We start from the raw sequence: 18,287 nt of genomic DNA on the forward strand, positions 1-18,287 counted from the left end.
ATATCTTTCAATTAGGTCAGTACCAACCCAAACAATATTTGTTTCATTCTTCTACGTAATACAACTGATTACGTAGCTACTATATCTCGTCATGCTATAATTAAATACGCTATATTTTATGAGTTGATGATGATACTCTACCTTAAAGATGCATCCTCCCTTCTTCTTCCCACACATCAGGTTTCCCGCAAATACAATACAACAAAGCCCATGCTTAATCATCATTCTAAAAAGACATGGCTATAATCCGTGATTATCGAAAATACCCAAAAAAATTAAGAGAGAGAGAGAGAGGTGAAAAAATCTTCTCTCTTCTCCCAAATTTCTTCGTTTTCAGAAGTTCATTTGTCTCTAATTTTGGTGGTCGATGAGGATGGTTATTTCACCGCAGATCGCCCACCCCTTTTGTTCATGTTTGTTTCAGCCTTATCATTTTTGTTGTTTTGATCTTTCTTCTTTTTTCATCATTTCTGGTTTTCGTTGGGATACCAGCCGGATCCGGTGAATCAAATCAGGAGTTGGATGTGCACTCACTTTCCTTGGAATGATGGCGAGGACATAGCTAATCGTCTGCTTGAAGAAAGCACAGTTCAGGAGTTAGATCAAAATTTTGATTTGGGTAGATATGGGTTAGATTTACACAGGAGGCATCACCGGAAAAGCATAGCTTCGCTGCCTTTTCTTCTTCGGTATGTTTCGTCGTCTCACTTGTCTTCCTTTGTCTCCTCCGCCTGATGCTCGGGAAATATATTTTAGAGCATTTTTAATGGAGGATTCTTAGGATGAGATTTTTAGCGGAATATAAAAACCCGTCTCTTAATTTTTAACTAAAAAGCTAAAAACCAATTTTTAAATATCTTATTTAAGAATGAGTTCTTAGCTTTTTTAGTTTAAAATTAAGAGACGAATTCTTATATTCTATTAAGAACTTCACCTTAAGAATCTCCTTCCCCCTCAATTAAGCATGCTCTTAGTCTTCGACGAAAAGGCGATGTTAAGGCTTTTGTTGGAGACTTTATGAAAATACTTTTAAAAAATTATATTTGATAATATAAATGTATAGGATCAAAAAAGTTAGTGATCCCTTTGCCAAATTATAATTTGCTATGACCATTAATAATTTGTCTACGATCCATTCTCCCAATTTGTTCATTACGAAACTAACAACTAATACATGCTCTAGTAAAAAATGTTACGTATCGATCGTACATATATGGAACGTACGTGTTGTCATGTACTGTTGTACTATATAAAATGTATATATTTATTTATAAACCTTTCTCTTCTCTCTATTAATATGTGTATACGTGTGTGGCTTGAGATAAAAAGTTGAATATCACACTATTCGCATACAGCGAAATGTGAAAACCCATAACATAATCAATGGACCTTCTCAAACGAAAAGACTGAATATACTTTGTTTTATAAATTTAATATTATATCCTTTCTCTTTCTGAAGATGACATTTTCGCCCTGAAAGAGAAAGCTAATATGAATACCATGAGTGACAGATTGTAACGATTTCGATTAAAGTTTTTTATATATATCTTTAACTTTATTTGTTTGTTTTATAAATTTTAATGAGAAGAAAGAAACAGATAGTGGAGGAAACTATTAAAACTACGAATGGTGCTAAAACCTTTATAGATTGATTGTCTTTTCACAGAACCACACACATGGCGACGATCGAAACTAATCCACTACAAATACTTATGACCAAAAGTCTCAGGTGTTTTGCTTCTTTCCTTTTTCTTTTCTATCTCTACAAGATTATCTTTTCCAAATCTAAATTTGTTTAAACGTTTGTTTCACGCAGAAATGGAAAAGTAAATAGTTTCATCGGATATTCTCGAAGAAAAATGTTGAAATAGATTATTCATAGACGAACCATTGCTACAAAATTGATGTAGTGAGTATTCCTCCAATATGTATTCTTGTTTTATGGTCTATATAATTTTATTTGGACTATTTATACCAATCATCTTTTCCGTAAAGCAAACAAAAGAGAGATAAAGAAAAAGTCCCCTATTTTTGGAAATATAGAAAGGAAAAACTTATAAGACACTATCCAACGAAAAAGATGCCACCATATTTATGGCCTCTTAACTTAGTTGTGAAGAACAAAAAAAGGAAAGTCGATCCTTATTTGTGTTTTTTTTTAATTCCTTATGTGTTCTTTTAGTAAGATGAAGGTTTTAATAATAATATATAAACTTATTAATGATTTATTTATGTATCAAATATACATTCCACATAAATTCCATTACAGTATATGTTAACTGTACGTTTCAAAGATTCTAGTAATATATAACTAAAAATCTTTGGGTAACATATAATATGTAAGGAGTCAACTTACTAGATAAAATATGCACGTTATTATAAATTTTTTAACTAAATAAGCACGTTCTTTTTTTAAGAACGTTATTTCTTTAACATATACATTGTTTTGCACCCATTGATCACATAATATATATGTGTTTTACACATACACAAGATGATATTAATACGCACAGAAAACATGAATTAATCTGTTATCGCTGAAAATGAATATATATCGTTCTAAGAATGAAAGTGCTGTACGTAGTTTGTTTTCTTGTCATTTTTACCACCTTAGGAATAACAGTTTAGATTCTGTGATAGAGACTTAATTAATGTATTTATATAGACAAGCTCACATGCATGCACTATTTAAAATAAACAACCAAATCCGCAACATACTACTCCCTCCGTTTTTTAATATAAGTCGTTGTAGAGAAATTTTTTTGTTCTAAATTATATGTCGTTTTCGGTTTTCTATGTAAAATTTATTAGTAATTAATGTTGTATGACCAATGGTAATATATCTTTTATTTTTCTATTGGTTGAATTGTAGTTAGGTAAATAATTAATGATGTTTTTGTTTAGAAAATATAAGAAATTAATGATTTTCTTAATCTACGTGCATAGCTATAAAACGACTTATATAAAAAAACAGAGGGAGTACTAAACTATCGAAACGATCTAATCTGTAGGATTTTAGAGATTATGAAAAAGAAACGTAATTATATTAAAGCATATATATATATATATATATATATATATATTATAAGAGTTTAAATAACTAATACTATATTGAATACGATTTTGCCCACTATAGCTTGTTTTGATGTGTTGTTGTAAGACTGTTATCTTTTGAGGAGAAGTGAGAAACCCAATTCTTCGTAGATTGGCAAATTCGTTATCTTTTAAATCTAAGGTTGTTCCCTTTTTTTGGGTGCTGGAAGATATTTCTTTATCGGTAATGTCCATTAATTGATATCCAACTGACTAACACATGGAACGAGACTATATCGTAACTAATCATATTAATTTTCGCACGTAGCTTTTCCATGGATTTGGGATTACCCAGAAGATTTAAAAGAAATGTAGATATAAATCCACATTGAAGGAGTCAATAACGGCTATATATGGAATTTCTAACCATGACAAGTGAAAGCAAATCGCATTTATAAGAGCATCTCTAATGTAAAACTCCATTTTTTCCTCCAAAATGGAATAAAAGTGAAAATGAAATAAAATTGCTCTAACCCTACTCTATTTTCCACTCTATAATGGAATGATAAACAAACAAAAAAATAGATTATTCCATTTATAGAGTAAATTTCATTATAGAGTGAGATATAAAGTTGGGTTGGAGCATTTCTTACTCTATATTCACTTTTACTCCATTTTAAAGGAAAAAATGGAGATGCCCTAAGATATATTATGAAGCTCATATTACATTAACCTAACTATTTTAAACTCGAAAGGCTTTGTTCTTCATCAACTATACATGCATGCCTATTAAGAAAATCCATACCCACATATATATATATGAGTATATGTATGTAACCATGTATATATTAATAAAGTCATATATATAAGCATATTCATACAGAGATCATTTTGCATTTTGGGAAGCTGAAGAGTCGAGAAGAAATGAATGAGAATGAAAGGAGGAATATTAAATTAATGTACATAAGTTTAAGTGTCAAATATAAACCAGCACACATAGTACGTTACATCATTGAAAACAAGACCCCGGAATAGTTTTCTGTAAAACGAGGAGAATCTTCAAAACGAAAGAAATTATAGAAAACAAAAGAGGGACTTGTGTTATGTAATAAAGGAATTTTCTAGGATATCACTTTTTAATTTATTTTTACAAAAATATTTTTTAAATAATAAAATGATCAAAATAAATTTTATTAAAGAATAAATTAATATATACGTATATCTTATGGTTAATTAATATAGACATAAGGTTTATACTTAAAAGATAGAATTCTGAAGATAATGTTTTAAATTTTAAAAAAAATATTAAAAAATTCAAAAAAAACTATTTTATCATTATTTTAAAGGTATTTTGATGATAATTTCTTTTTTAAATTGCTATTTGATAAAATTGTCCTATGTAATAAGCTAAAATGTATTTGTTATATAAAAACGACATCCTATGTTTAAAATAATGGCATGTGGCCATAGCAATTCCATTGCACCTAGCCTGTTTTTTTTTTCTTTTCCGTAAGGTGACATGAAATCGGTAGTCGCCAAAATATAGGCTGTTGCCTACCCTTTCTTTTGCGTAGTGACTTCATTTTGAACCTTAACTTGACTCGACGGTATACAAAATTAACTGCACTGCAATGCTTATTGCTTAACCTTAACTGTAATATAAGTATGAATGAGTTAGCTAAATATTGAAAAGTAATAGACAGAAAAGGTCAGAGAGATTAGAAACAAATTATAAAAAAAACAGGAGTGACGTGAATACGATTAACTACTGAATTTTATAAGGGATGGATGATACTGTGACAAGGCGGTGAATGAATAAAAAGCCACAGGAAGATGAGGACCGTTAGATGTATGCGGATGAAGCGCAGATACAACACTGACCCGACCGTGGAGCATGAACACACAGTCTGGCCGAACCACCACAGGCCAGAGCTGAATATAAAAGAAAAGTGTCCTATTTTTATAATTTATAAAATAGCTTACGAAGATGAATATTATTCAGATCCAAGGGTGAAGATGTGTTGCGGAGTCCACTACGCTAAAGGAAGTGGACCCCATAAAAGCTAAGAAAGTCCACTTGAAAATGATAAAAGATCCAATGACACTGAACGCCCCGCAGTGAATTTGAATATAGATGAATTCATAGAGAGATCTGGTTCTCAGAGAGGGTAGTAAAGTAAATTTAACAAGGACGCATATATTGTGGTATAAAAAGAGCGCGCTTCTTGAAGCTGTGAGATTGAGAGCAAAGCCAAAGGCTAAGGGGAAACTCTCTCTTTCTTTCTGTAATTTGAATTTCATCCTTGGATAACTAACTACTAAGATGATGATCTGATAATTCTAAGATCGAAATAAATAAAAAAAGGTCTTTTTGTCTTTCTTTTATATAGATCGTAGTTCCCTCTGGTTCAGGAGGGGGTATTGCGGTTGATGATGGGATTTTGCATGTGTCAGTTGAAGTCTCCGGCAAGACTACTGTGGAGTACTAGCTTCTTCCGCCATAAGATCATGATCTTCTAATCCGCCCTTTTTCTTTTTTGTTTTTAACTTCATCCATCCATCTTTCTCTTTCTCTTTCTTGCAACCCAATCCTCTCTCTCTCTCTCTCTCTGTTTCTTAAGTTCCTTTTTTTTCTTCTTCTGCTGGTAAATCGAATCGATGGAATCCAATAAGTTTTTCTTCAATCCGTCTACTTCTCACGGCAACATGTTCTTCCTCGGCAATCTCAATCCCGTCGTCCAAGGTCACTTCTCTGTTTTCTGCAACTTTGACTTTTGGTTTTATGTGAAGTTATAGTTATAACTTTATTTTGTCTCTGAGCAGGATCGATGATGAACATGGAGGAATCATCATCAAAGCGAAGACCCTTCTTTTGCTCCCCCGACGATCTTCTCTACGACGACGTCGACTATTACGACGACCAAACACCCGACAAAAAGCGTCGCCTTACTCATGAACAGGTGCATCTGCTGGAGAAGAGCTTCGAGAAGGAGAACAAGCTGGAGCCAGAGCGCAAGACTCAGCTTGCCAAGAAGCTTGGTCTTCAGCCCAGGCAAGTCTCTGTCTGGTTTCAAAACCGCCGCGCTCGTTGGAAAACAAAGCAGCTCGAGAGAGACTTCAATCTCCTCAAGTCCTCTTACGACCAGCTCCTCTCTAACTACGACTCCATCCTCAAGGACAACCATCTCCTCCGATCCCAGGTCTTTTTTTTTTAATTTCGAATTAAGTTCAGATTAACATGATTGATTGGTGAATCTATGTCCTATGCCTTATTGGTCCAAAGTAGAAAAGCATCTAGTGAAAATAAAGATATATATATGCTTTTCCCTCTTTCTTTTTTTCCTTTTCAAATACAATCAGAAAGAGCATAATATTAGTATTAACTAAAAAGAAACAACATCGGGAATCAAATCAATCAACGGATTTACCTTTTTAATATCTTCTTCTTCTTCTTATGGGAGGGAGGTTGCTTGTGTTGACTATTGTGGTTTTTTTTTAAAGTTGTAAGAATCTTTTTCTTTTCTTTTTTTGACGTTTTCTCCACAGGTGACTTCCCTCGCCGGCAAGGTCCAAGCCAAAGAAGAGACAGCTCCTTGTCAAGTACCCGAATCAAACCAGCTCGATCCGGTGAACTTGAACCGGTTCGAACCGGCAATCAAAACAGAGGACCGGTTAAGTTCAGGGAGTGCGGTACTAGACGAAGACGCACCTCATCAACTAAGAGACAGCTGCGACTCTTACTTCCCAACCATTGTACCCATCCACCACTCGGCGGAGGAAGATAACAACGGCAGTGGTAATGACACTGGCTGTTTCGCTGACGTCTTTGTGCAAGGTGAATCATTTGGATTCTGGGGCTGGACTTGAAAGTTATAAAGCAATCCGTATCTTTTTTTAATGTTTTGTTCATGTTGTTCGTTTATCAAGTACAGTCATGTTGACGCAACTCTGCATAAATTTGTGGAGTAATTCCGCAATCCACGGTGTTTTATCAGTTATATATATATATATGGTTTTTTATGAACTCAGGATCCAGAATAGTCAGATAATTCCTATTAGAACCACTACCAAGAGGAAGATTAAAGCCCCTCTCACAGTTTTATAAGTGAGAGAGAGATAGATTTATAAAGAACCGAAGTTTGCGTTCCTACCATCAGTTAATGTCTAAGGAGCGGCTTTAATACTAAAAATTAATTCTATCCACATTAGTTAGTCTTCTACATTATATAGATGTATGGGTACACAATTCTCTCCTAGCTGTTAAACCACCTTCAACTGCTATTCCATTGCAAGACATATCTAAACCGGACTTCTCTTTGATGAACCACCAAACCAGTTCTCAACATCCTGGTAGTTCCAGGTCCCCTTCCAGATTAACACATTGCCCCCCATATCTCTTCACACACACACGCATTGGCTCCACTTTTAAAAAAAAAACACCCCTTCATTTCATGTTCTTGCGGGCTGAAGCTTTTCTACTAGTGTAGTAAGTTATTATGATCCCTCTGGTTCTTTCCTCTTCTTACCAGATCTTCTGTTTGCTCTGCTGCTCCTTTCTTGTGTATCTGAAACAGCTTGTGACTTTTGGTCCGGTAAGGGATTTGTCTCATCCATCGGATCTGATTGAGTTACGCTTTTGTCGTACATAATAGCTGCATCCAGGGAGAAGAGACGTACGGATAACGCAGATAGCGTCGAGATTTGAGCAGCCGCTGAAAGAGAAGACCAGTACCACCATTCATTTTTTAAGTACTCTGTCTTAATCATGTCTTCTACCACAATTGCTGCCTGAACCAACTGAAACAAAACAACATCAAAGGCGTAGACATTAGAAATTCCAGCTTGTGCTTTATTAGATAGAGAGGTGAAAGAGGTACGTATATAAGAAATAAACCTCGAAAATGCTTTGTGCGGATTTAACAAATGCACGCCAAGCTCGTCTACGGTCTGGATGTGATTTCGATGGTCTTAAAGCTTCTTCAGGTAGTGCCACATCCATATCAAGCAATATGGTTTTAAGGAACCTGAAAACCGGCAAAGCATTGCCCGTAATACGTTTCAACGAAGCCTGTGGAACCACACAGCAGCCTTTTAACCTACTACCTGAAGTTTTCTCGTTCTTTTGCTCTGAGAAGCCAAAATCCATTCCACTCGGTTTATTCAGCGGACCGCGGATATCATTTGTGACAAATCTATCGACACACATGCTAGATTCAGAATTCAAGTCTTCCCCATTGGCTTCAGAACCAGTAAAAATCACCCGACCCCCTGAATTACCACCATCTAGCTTGCTGGAAGTGGCAGATATGAGCACTGAGTCGTTAAAATGAGTAGATGGCACCGGAAGAAATGTTGGAATTCCATTTGAACCGATCAGACCAATCTCTTTAACCAAATCTCTGTTAGAATCCTTTGTCACAAACTTAGAACAGATCTCCTCAAAATGGTATGGGGAAATAGATTCTTCTCCATGATATCTTATCAACCCAGAATCAAGTTCAGAAACATTGGATGTTTCAGTTACTTCTTTGCCAGCGTTAGACTTTAAACTAAGATGATCAGATTTCAGGCTCTCTTTTGCTTTCGAAGAATCATAAATTTCCCTGCCTTCTTCAGTTGCTAATGAATAAGGAATACACTTATTCTCGGCGTGCTCCTCAAATTCATCATCACTTGCAAATGTTTTGTGGCATATGAGGCAGTGAATCATGGATGGCAAAATGGATTCCAAGCATTCGCATTTACACAGTTTCTCTAGCTCTGCAACCTTAGTCTTCTTCCCCCGTTTTTTTATGGTTTCGGTCTCTAGTTTAATGCATGGACCATATCTCTTCTCCATTGACATGGCAGCCTTCGTCACAAGATTCCCAGCCAACTTTGGAGAGGACGAATTCTGAGCTTGTTTTATTTCCGTATGCAGATTCCCAAATCGTAACCTTTTCCAGCACAAAATAGACTCTCTCAGGTCTCTTTCTTTCAGGTCGTCATCATGAAGCCATAGGACAAGCTCGCTGATCTCCGCTTCAGTTTCATAACAGGTCCAGGGTGAAACCATTAGTCTTCCATGGTCAATGTCACGGAGAAATGGGGAGGAAACTTTTGAACCTGTCGGGTCAACTTGTACAGGTTTCTGCAAAGACATGCATCCATCAACCAAAATACGAGGATGTTCTTCTGGGAAGCTGCAACCCCAATATAAACGACCACTAGCATCACTTCCTAGAAACTCTCTTCGTATAGATTGCCTTAGAAGTTGTGCTTCTATGCTTCTTATTGATTGCTGCACATTCTCTATTTCATTGCTAGCGGCATTCAAATCCCGTTGACAAGCCTGCAATTCTTGGAAAGCCACAGAAGATGCATCATTAGCTGTCTGCAATTCCACTGCATCGGGTTTTAGACACTGTGTTTCATCGTTCCTTCCAACTGATGTTTGCAAGGTCTCTGTGGTATCTTCTTCTTCACAAGACATATTATCCGTTACTTCTATTGGCAACTCATGCCTCCCAGGGGACGTAGCTTTTTCTGGGCTGGAAATATTGCTCGCACAAGAAATGACATTTGACACTCCGGTTTGAGCATCAGTCTCAAGCAGAGCTTTCCCCTGATTATTGTTAAGAAATGCGGCACGGGAAGAGTCATCATCATGAGTAACCCGGTCTCCATTGTGGTCTGCAAAGCTACTTGAATTTTGTGGTTCGCCCATTGCCTTTATAATACTAGGTTCAACCTTTGCGAGTTTAGCCCTCAAAAATTCTTGCCGCATTTTCGTGTTTTTCCATTCTGAAGAAAGAGAGCGCAACTTCTGCTGCATTTCAATTATCGCTTCGGCACACTGCTCGAGATGTTGATGAACAAGGGAGGAGCTAAGCAGTTCATCGCATAGAAACTTAAGCAGCTGAATTCTCTGCATCAGAAACCCCCAAATAATTAAACCAGATTACCAACAGCAACAGGCATTATATGCTGTACTAATTATAAGACGCAGAGAGCTACAAAAATAATTTTTACGCAGTACTCTTTATTCATTCGACTCAATCTAACCAGCACTCTGTACGGTAGAAAAATAAATATCTAAAGACTTCCTTCCTTTCAAAGATACCTTAATCCACAGCATGTGCAAGTGTCAAATATAATCATTGGCACAACACACAAGCTAAAGATCACAACATGAAAATATAATCTTGGTCTTCATCTCCAAAATGAAAATGAAAAGGTGGCACTTCGAATGAATGAGCAAAAATGGGAGAAAAGGTTCAAAACTTACCTCCTCGGCACTGAACTCCCAGTAGTCTTTTTCTTTCATCACATCTGCCAGGTGAGCCGTCTGTTCCATATAAGCTCGGGTAAGTTCCCCCTGATACTTTCTACCTTTCCGCTGTCTGACTAGTTTGTAAGATTCCAACGCATCTTGAGCCATGCGCTTGGCAATGACACATGAGGGACAATACCAATTTCCATCCGGAATTCTAATAAGAGGTGGATTCAAACAATATGTGTGATACCCCGCATCGCATGTATCACACAAGAGAACACTGTCATCATCTTTGTCAACACCACATATTTTACACACCCCCTCATCCCACGGGGCCTTGGGAAGCTTACTTATTGAAACAACTATGTCCTTAATTTCCTTTGTCATCTCTGTAGTGCATTCCAATTTTCTGTAGTCCATAAGTTTCTGAACAAGTGGTAGAACCTATACCATCAAACATATAAAGACTTCAAACTTGAGAAAATAATTGCACCCGACACCGCAACTATGTTCAAAGAAAAAAAGAAGAACATGCATACAACTTCTGAAAAATGAAAGACACAACAGGAAAAAACCTTCTAAAGCATCTAACTTTGATCTCATAGACCTATAAATTTAAAAAGGTAAGTCTTAACAAAATTTGTTTGATGGGACTGTCTCGACCATTTGATTTCAAGATGCTACTAACAAGTGAACATATCATGTGCAGAGCTTAGCAGAAAAGGGAGAAAAAGACAAACCTCAGCTTCGTATAATGACTTAAACTTTTCAGACAATGTTTCAACCAGTTCTAAACAATCAGGCTGATCTGCATACATAGCACGTATACAACTCCACAGCTGCAAATCAGAAAGTGAAAATTAGCATGTCATCCATAACAACAAAGAAGATAAAGCTGCATGCATAATCAAAACAATGTCTAGGAGTATACCATCAAAATGAAAAATTAAAAATAAGCCTAGTGTACTGTCAGAATCAACTGGATTGATTTCTAAGCATAGTTAAAACGTTATCCAACAGCTGAGCAGCTAAATATTTAGTGTTAAACAGCAAGTTAAACCCCATATTGCTGTGACAGAAAAAGAAGGGAAAATGTTCCAAATATAAAGCTGGCTCTTTCAATCCTTTTACATTCGTGCATCTAAACGAATAGTGTGAAACTAAAAGCACGAAGATGCAATGCCCCAAAAAGAATGTATAGCACTTTTAAAAGCAATTCTTAGATCGCACAAAAAGCAATCAAGCATCATTCGCACAGAAAATCAGACAAAAGAGGGAGAATCCCACCTCAAGAACATCCTCAAGAAAAGCTTCAGTTGATCCGTCATATGCACCAGTAGCCAACCTCAAATCTATAGTTCTGAAGTCTAGGGAACGTGAAACCATTGCAGGTGATCCCAGGAGTCCGTCATCATCATTATCACTGGAATTCAGTAACTTTCGCCCCAGTAAAGTGCAAAATACTTTGTCCTCGTCTGCAGCTGCAACATCACGCAACACAGCACGACATTTCTTCATAATGACATCAGATACACCAATAGACGTCCTCTTTCTGGTTCCTTTAACAGAACTCTGCACCAAATCTCCACCTCGAACATCCGCTAGCAATGAGAGGACAGCTTTCTGTATACAGTAAGAGCGAAATAAATTTTCTTCAAAAGATAGCATACATCACTAGATTGAGTGAGACTACATCACCGCAAGAACAAAAACCAAAAAAGGGAATTTGAGAAAACAAGAAATACTTAGTTTACGCGGTTCAAAATTGCAAGTATTTTAGGAGGGAAGACAATTGGTTTCAGAGATCGGACCTTTGTTGGTCCGGATGCATTGCCTTTATATACTTCTTTACTGATGGAATGCTCCAATATCTTCTTTGCCCACTCTGGTGGATTTCTCTCTAAAGCCTCGTAGACACACTTTCTGATTCTAGTCCCAACATTTGTTGGAAGTTTTCTCACAGGTTCCAGTACCAGTGCCCACTCTGGAATATCACCATTGCAAGCGTTTGTCTCAGTAGCACCAAGGTCGTCAGAATCATCATCTTCCACATAAATAACATCATTTTCTCTTGTCAAAGAACCAAATATTTTTTTAGAAGCCTCTGCTAGTAACTGAAGATAAAGAGTTAATATTTTAATTTTTTTTTTTTTTTGAACACCATAAAGAGTTAATATCTACACGCAAATCCAATGATTATTCTCTTTCAGTGAGAGTGCTTTAGGAACTTAAGTATTCTAACACTTCTTCTATAGCAATCAAAGATTTATTGCCCCAAAGATAATACTCATTAATAACACAGAATAATCGATTCTCCAGACTGTGTAATAAAAGAGGACCTTCACGATATTCACGAGTAACACAAAAAATGTCAAAAATATAGAGGTGGAGAGTAACTTAACTACTCTAGACTGCCCTACGAATGGAACATAGCTTCAATAAACTTGAGAAAGATCAACCTGACTAAGTTCGTGGAAGGTAAATGATAAAACATTGGAAGGACAAGAATAACAGCACATAGGTGACCCGAAGAGAAACTAAATTTCTGATCCCGTCATTCAGTAATACAAGCAAGACACTGTAACCCAGTAAATGAAAGGAAAATAACAAAAACATACCATTGAATCGGCTTCCATCCCAGCCACTCCTGTAAGTGAACCACAAAGCAAACCACCATCCCCTTGTAAGCAACGGAATACCTTACCACTTTCACGGGCAGCAATCTCTGCTGATTCGTGATTCCCATCCATTGATAAAAGAGACAAGATGTACCTACGGGCCAATTCAGGCCAAGTGAGCTCGTTAACAGGAAGCATATGCAGCTTATTTCTCTTATCAGAAAGTGTACTGTCATCCTTTTTCCGTCCTCGTCTGGATCGCGATTCTCCAGAATCAAAGTTTGGATCAACAAATGTAGCTACCTTGGATTGCAGCTCACATATTAGCACTTGCAGAACCGAAATGTGAGTCCTTGTTAGAAGTGCACCCAAGCACGGCCAACGAGAATCTCCTACTTTTGTCTCCTTTAGTACAGAAGCAGAGGTATTTTCCGAAGAAAAGGGTTGACTATCATCGAACACAGAAAAAATTTCAGTAACTCTACAATCCTTATCACTAAGGTTCATCTCACTTCTGTTGGCTTCTTTCCCAGATTTGTCAAGAAGCAAACCATCGAGCACTGGATTGACAAGCTCCTTTTCAAGCTTCTCAGGTAAGAAAGACTCTCCCAAACCCAAAATTTCACGGAAACGCCATAAAACTTCAGATAGCTGATTAGGCAAGCATAAAAATGACTATTATATATGTGTGGTAGGACTTAGTGAATGGAGGAGTACGTTATACAATATAAGGAAAAAACATGTCCGCACCTGAAGGAAGTCACCAACACGCCCAGGAGGAAGCCTCAAACACATAGGCCTACCGGGAGGAGGGTGTGGATTTCTGAAACCATGACCACCATTTAGTTTAGGCCTCTTCGCTTTCCGAGTAATCTCACCAAAAACTTCTCCCTTTATATTGTCTCCACCTTTTGGTTCGACAACTAGCGCACCTTCTGCTACAGTTACAGAAGATATTCTACTCTTCAGAAAACTATAATCTGAACATGATTCGGCACCAGGCATACGTTCAATCAATTCTTGTACAAAATCAGCATCAAGTCCAAATCTACTTTGATCCAGCCACGTTGACAAAGCACTAACTAGAGTTGCAATCTTGCTATTATCCTTTTCACCACATATAGCAATGCGAGGAGCCAAAGAACAGAAAAACCTTGACAAATATAAAACTACACTGTCTTGCTCATTTATCATATCCCAGTTGATTTCCCTTGTTTCTCTGTCAACATGCTTGCAACGGAAGCTCATGGTTCCCTTATGCTTCAGGACATTGGAACATGCATCAACAAGTTTTTGAGAAACCTTTTTCCATGCAACAGACAATGAATCTTCTTCCACAACAATATCGCCAATATCAACCTCACTCTCCTGATTATAGGATGAAGTTTTATGAAAGTCTACTTGAGAAGAACCAACTTCCGAGCGCAGGCACTTTAATGTCTTGGATAAGTTCTTCTCACGTAAACAAGACAATATATCATCTTCAAGAGGTGGGGACAGATCTGAAAGAAGGATCTCAACAGTGTCTTCGTCATGCTCTTGAGGACTATCTCTGCGATTACTTCGGTTGCCAATGTTCTGTTCCACCATTTCATCAATCTTTGGGCAGGATAAGACAAGTGATCCAATTGGAATAAATGATTTAGAGCATGGTGACCGTGTAACCTTGAAGACAGGTCCAGAACTGCCATCAGATACCTCGCTTGTAAATAAAGACCCTGTGATCTTATCATGCCAGCAGGACTTATATCCTATAGGATAAATCATGTTGACATTGTGGTAAGACTGTCTTGTGTCAATTCGTCCAAGCGACAGCACAAAGAAATCTCCAAACTGCATCGGAAGTCCTTTCTGAAAGTCAAAATACACAAACATGAGGATAAAGTAAAAGAGTAACCAGTAGAGATTTGAAGTTAACACTTACATTAGCTTCTTCACAACCGCATCCATTATTCTCAGAGCTAAGCGATTCACCAGCCTGAAAAAGAGTACCAGGTGAAACGTCGAAAGTGGTCCTCGTCTGACCACAGAATGGAAAACGCCTGCGCTGAGCATTCCTTGAACTACCCTTTTGCTCGGGGAAACCATTGTTTGGCCATCTCGAAGTCTTTCTTCTCTTGGACATATGCAATTTTTCTTGAAGAAGAGAACTCCCATTCCTGATTTCAGCATCCATACAGCTATAGTTATCATTAACTGCCAAGCCCAGATAACAAGCAACATCTTGTATTGAACCAAATGTGTTTCCATTCGGAGCACAATACACAGCACACAGATGATAGTCATTTAAAGGTTGTTTAAATTCGACATGCCAACCATCTTCTAATACTCCGTGCCTTTCAGATATGAAACGCCTGAGATTGTGCAGCAAGAGCTCGCTTGGATCCACGGATGGAAATCTAATGGGGAAACTACTGTTGCTCAGGCTTAATGGAAAACCAAAACCTAAAGAACGCGAATCCAATGCATCCACAGTCATTTTAATATTGCGAGACATCATCCCTGAAGCTTCGAGAGTAGCATGTCCTCTACCAGGGTTCAAAGAGCTTGAATGCGTCATTGAATACTCAAGAGAGTTGTCCATGCAAGAAGTGCTGGCCAGCATATGCCTTCTGGAGAAGAAGAAACAAGGAAGCACATGACCCAGCAGTGGTTGAGAAGAAAAAACAAAAACAAAATACAAGACCAGAACAGAGTCCTATCAAATATTATCAAACACTATCATATATGTATAGAAAGCATCTTCGTGCATATCAAAGAACTATCATGAACGGAAAATCTAATATGCTACACCAAAGTTCTGATGCATGTAACAAACAGCTTACTCAAGTTTACTTCTAGCTTCTCGAACTCAACCAATATTCAATTCCTAAATAAACCCTAACGCATAGTCCTCTCGGTAAACAAAACCACGGCTACGTACCTCGAATCTGATGTATCCTCGCCTCCGTATCCCTCGGCATCACTAGGCGGCGAGGCGTTCATATCAAGGATGAGCTTGGACTTCACCCCCAACGGCCACAGCTTGCTCCTCTCGCCGCCGGTAACACAGTCTCTGCACATCCAATCAACGGAAGGAGCCGCCTCCACTCCGTCGTTAACACAGCAGAGATGAAAGCCTCGCTCACAAGCGTCGCAGACAGCAACGAGCTCAATCGACTCGGGCCTTCCACAGGCGCCGCACGCGGCATCCCGATCGGGGCCAGGGACGTCGGCAGGGGCGCCGGGAGCAGGGTCGGGGTTATCGTGAATCGACCTAACGACTTCAACAGGCTCATAGTCTCCGTCGTCATGGTGGACAGAGGTGCAACCAGCGCCGGTAGGGATTTCGTTGAGATCGATGCCGAGAAAAGAGGGATGATGATCTTCGTCGAGAGCGGCGGTTGTGGAAGCTCCGAGTTGGTGTTTGGAAGAATCAGTGGGTTCCATTATGCGCAATTAGGTTATTTGGAATCGAGCATTACTCACTCACATTGAAGACGAAGAAGAAATAAGATTTAGCCAGAAAGCGAGCGAAGAAAGAGCTCTTTTCTTATTAGTTTTATTTTCTCTCCACTTTTCCCGAAGTTCTGTTTAGAGAGAGAGAAAAAAAAACGTGAAAATTATCTTAGATTCTTTTTTTTTTTTTGTTTTCTAATGATACACAATACTGCTAGATTATTGTTAAGCTAATTTTACGGAATCACATGATAGTTAGAGAAACTTGTTACTTTTATGTTGTTCAAAAAAAAAAAAAAAAAAAACTTGTTACTTTTATGTTGTTGTTGTGTGGGAAACGATAAAGATAAAGTAGAAAGCAGTGGTGAAGCTCAATCAGAGCTGCCCTCACTCACGCCATTCATCTTGGCTTCATCAAAATCTCGCTTATTTCATTAGGACTACTCGTCAGAACTATTAATTCGATCTCAAAACCGAAGAATCTCTACTCGGATATCGGATTTCTATCATCAAGTTTCAATTTCTGTCGTTTTTCTTTCATCCATAGGGAACAGAATGGGCTTACTGACTTTTTGGCAAAGGCCTAACATGAACTCTCTTTAAGTCTTGGCCTAAGTTTTCTAATTTATATAAGTTTTTCTCGGTTGTTCAAAAAGAAGAAGTAGAAAGCAGTGGAGCTGAGTAGTCAAAAATGTGACTTGTCAGAAGGAAGTTGAAGAATTAAAAACCATTGGCATCACAAACAAGGAAGAAGGTGTAATTTACACGTTAATGATACTACTACTTTATCTACAATATCGTCTTCTTTTTCTACAATCTAAAGCAGTCTTGAAGTTGTTGTTGTTGTATTCTTTTTGATATATATTTACTCAACTTATGCACTTGTATTAGTGAACGCAAGCAAAACATAAGACAAATATTATGACCAATTAAAGAGTTATGAACATGAATGATCTCTTCATTAGCAGCAAGTAAAACGGTGTTTAGAACCGAACTAGGCTTCTTCAAGCCATTCTGATCATAACCTCTTGAAGAATTAACTTTGTATCTTTATAACACGCTTCAGTCTCAGCTAAGCTCTTCCTTTTAGCTGCATCTTCAAGCTGTGTCAGAGAGAATAAAAAAAAAGGGGAAGAACCTAAGGATTTGTTACAAACCGAACAAGACACCTTCTTCGAGAGTTCGAGTACAGATACCTTTTCAAAGTTGTCGAACAATCTGTTGGCCAAATCAGTGAGAGGCTGCTTGTCTTGGGAGGCAGCAACAGAGATGAGGTTGTCGAAATCGTAGAACAAGAAGGTGGATTTAAGCCTCAAGTACTTTTTAACATAGTTTAAAGTGTCTGGTCCGATCAAATCCTCCATAGCTAAGAGATCGAAAGCATACTTTTTAACTCTATACGTTCTTCCTTTGGTCCCAATATCAGCTACATACACTCCTTTCTTCAAGAACGATCTCGTTCCTGTCTGCTCGTTCACGATGTCTGAGAGGAATAAAACAAAACCGAAATGATGTAAACTGAGCTAACTAAACCGAGTAAGTTTGATATATAGAAGAAGAGTGCTTACTGTTGTAAATAGGAGGAGTTGGAAGAGGACCATCGATCCAAAAGCCATTGTCTTTTGCCAAGGAAACATTGCTTTCGCCGAAAGCTCCAGTTAGAGCTATGGAGACAGCAAATCCCAGTGACATCCGTCTTGTGAGCTCCTGTACTGAACCCTGTTCCTGAACTTTGTCGGCTTTCCTGCAAACAAACACGCTGAATTTTCCGGTTTTACTCCTCTCGGGTAGTTTAGGGATCGACGGTAGAGTGGAGCTGGTGGTGAGAGTGTTAAGGTCAAGGAAGTGAGCCATTGTAGCTAACAGAGAAAGAAGTCTCAGTATCTCTTCTTTCTTTTTGTATTAAGAGAGAAAAACGGCCATCACAAAGATTTTATCTAAAA

At 37.8% G+C, this 18,287-nt stretch overlaps 3 protein-coding genes and 1 long non-coding RNA gene across 7 annotated transcripts; 2 read left to right on the forward strand and 2 right to left on the reverse strand.

Annotated features, from left to right (window-relative positions):
- Positions 1–596: 596 nt before the first annotated feature.
- LOC117134226 lies at positions 597–1,865 on the forward strand. The gene is made up of 3 exons (XR_004458430.1): positions 597–689; positions 1,648–1,729; positions 1,817–1,865. It is a non-coding gene; the product is annotated as an uncharacterized LOC117134226 (long non-coding RNA).
- A 3,389-nt stretch (positions 1,866–5,254) lies between these two features.
- Positions 5,255–7,057, forward strand: LOC103870983 (homeobox-leucine zipper protein HAT5). The gene is made up of 3 exons (XM_009149187.3): positions 5,255–5,776; positions 5,857–6,233; positions 6,580–7,057. The coding sequence occupies exons 1-3, from the start codon at positions 5,692–5,694 to the stop codon at positions 6,898–6,900; spliced, it is 783 nt and encodes a 260-aa protein (XP_009147435.1). The 5' UTR covers positions 5,255–5,691; the 3' UTR covers positions 6,901–7,057.
- Positions 7,058–7,107: 50 nt separating this feature from the next.
- Positions 7,108–16,335, reverse strand: LOC103870982 (methyl-CpG-binding domain-containing protein 9). Of its 3 annotated transcripts, none has more exons than XM_009149185.3 (10): positions 15,830–16,335; positions 14,831–15,518; positions 13,657–14,757; positions 12,907–13,557; positions 12,100–12,402; positions 11,576–11,911; positions 11,029–11,127; positions 10,301–10,732; positions 7,928–9,940; positions 7,108–7,830 (listed from the first exon to the last, which is right to left on the reverse strand). In XM_009149185.3, exons 1-10 carry the CDS (start codon positions 16,333–16,335, stop codon positions 7,528–7,530), a joined length of 6,432 nt encoding a protein of 2,143 aa, XP_009147433.2. In that variant the 3' UTR covers positions 7,108–7,527. The 3 variants fall into 3 exon arrangements, with proteins under 3 accessions (XP_009147433.2, XP_033147376.1, XP_033147375.1); XM_033291485.1 differs by lacking the exon at positions 15,830–16,335 and having other exon boundaries at positions 7,111–7,830; positions 12,100–12,332; positions 12,907–12,935; positions 13,061–13,557; positions 14,831–15,042; XM_033291484.1 differs by lacking the exon at positions 15,830–16,335 and having other exon boundaries at positions 7,111–7,830; positions 12,100–12,392; positions 12,907–12,935; positions 13,061–13,557; positions 14,831–15,042.
- LOC103870981 (photosynthetic NDH subunit of lumenal location 3, chloroplastic) lies at positions 15,032–18,252 on the reverse strand. Of its 2 annotated transcripts, XR_004458152.1 has the most exons (4): positions 17,913–18,252; positions 17,541–17,827; positions 17,259–17,447; positions 15,032–15,042 (listed from the first exon to the last, which is right to left on the reverse strand). XR_004458152.1 is itself a non-coding variant. In XM_009149184.3 (3 exons), exons 1-3 carry the CDS (start codon positions 18,196–18,198, stop codon positions 17,349–17,351), a joined length of 672 nt encoding a protein of 223 aa, XP_009147432.1. In that variant the 5' UTR covers positions 18,199–18,252; the 3' UTR covers positions 17,209–17,348. The 2 variants fall into 2 exon arrangements, 1 of the variants encoding a protein (XP_009147432.1); XM_009149184.3 differs by lacking the exon at positions 15,032–15,042 and having other exon boundaries at positions 17,209–17,447.
- Between the last annotated feature and the right edge of the window lie 35 nt (positions 18,253–18,287).

This window comes from Brassica rapa, chromosome A05, assembly GCF_000309985.2.
Source record: "Brassica rapa cultivar Chiifu-401-42 chromosome A05, CAAS_Brap_v3.01, whole genome shotgun sequence".
Classification (NCBI taxonomy): domain Eukaryota; kingdom Viridiplantae; phylum Streptophyta; class Magnoliopsida; order Brassicales; family Brassicaceae; genus Brassica; species Brassica rapa.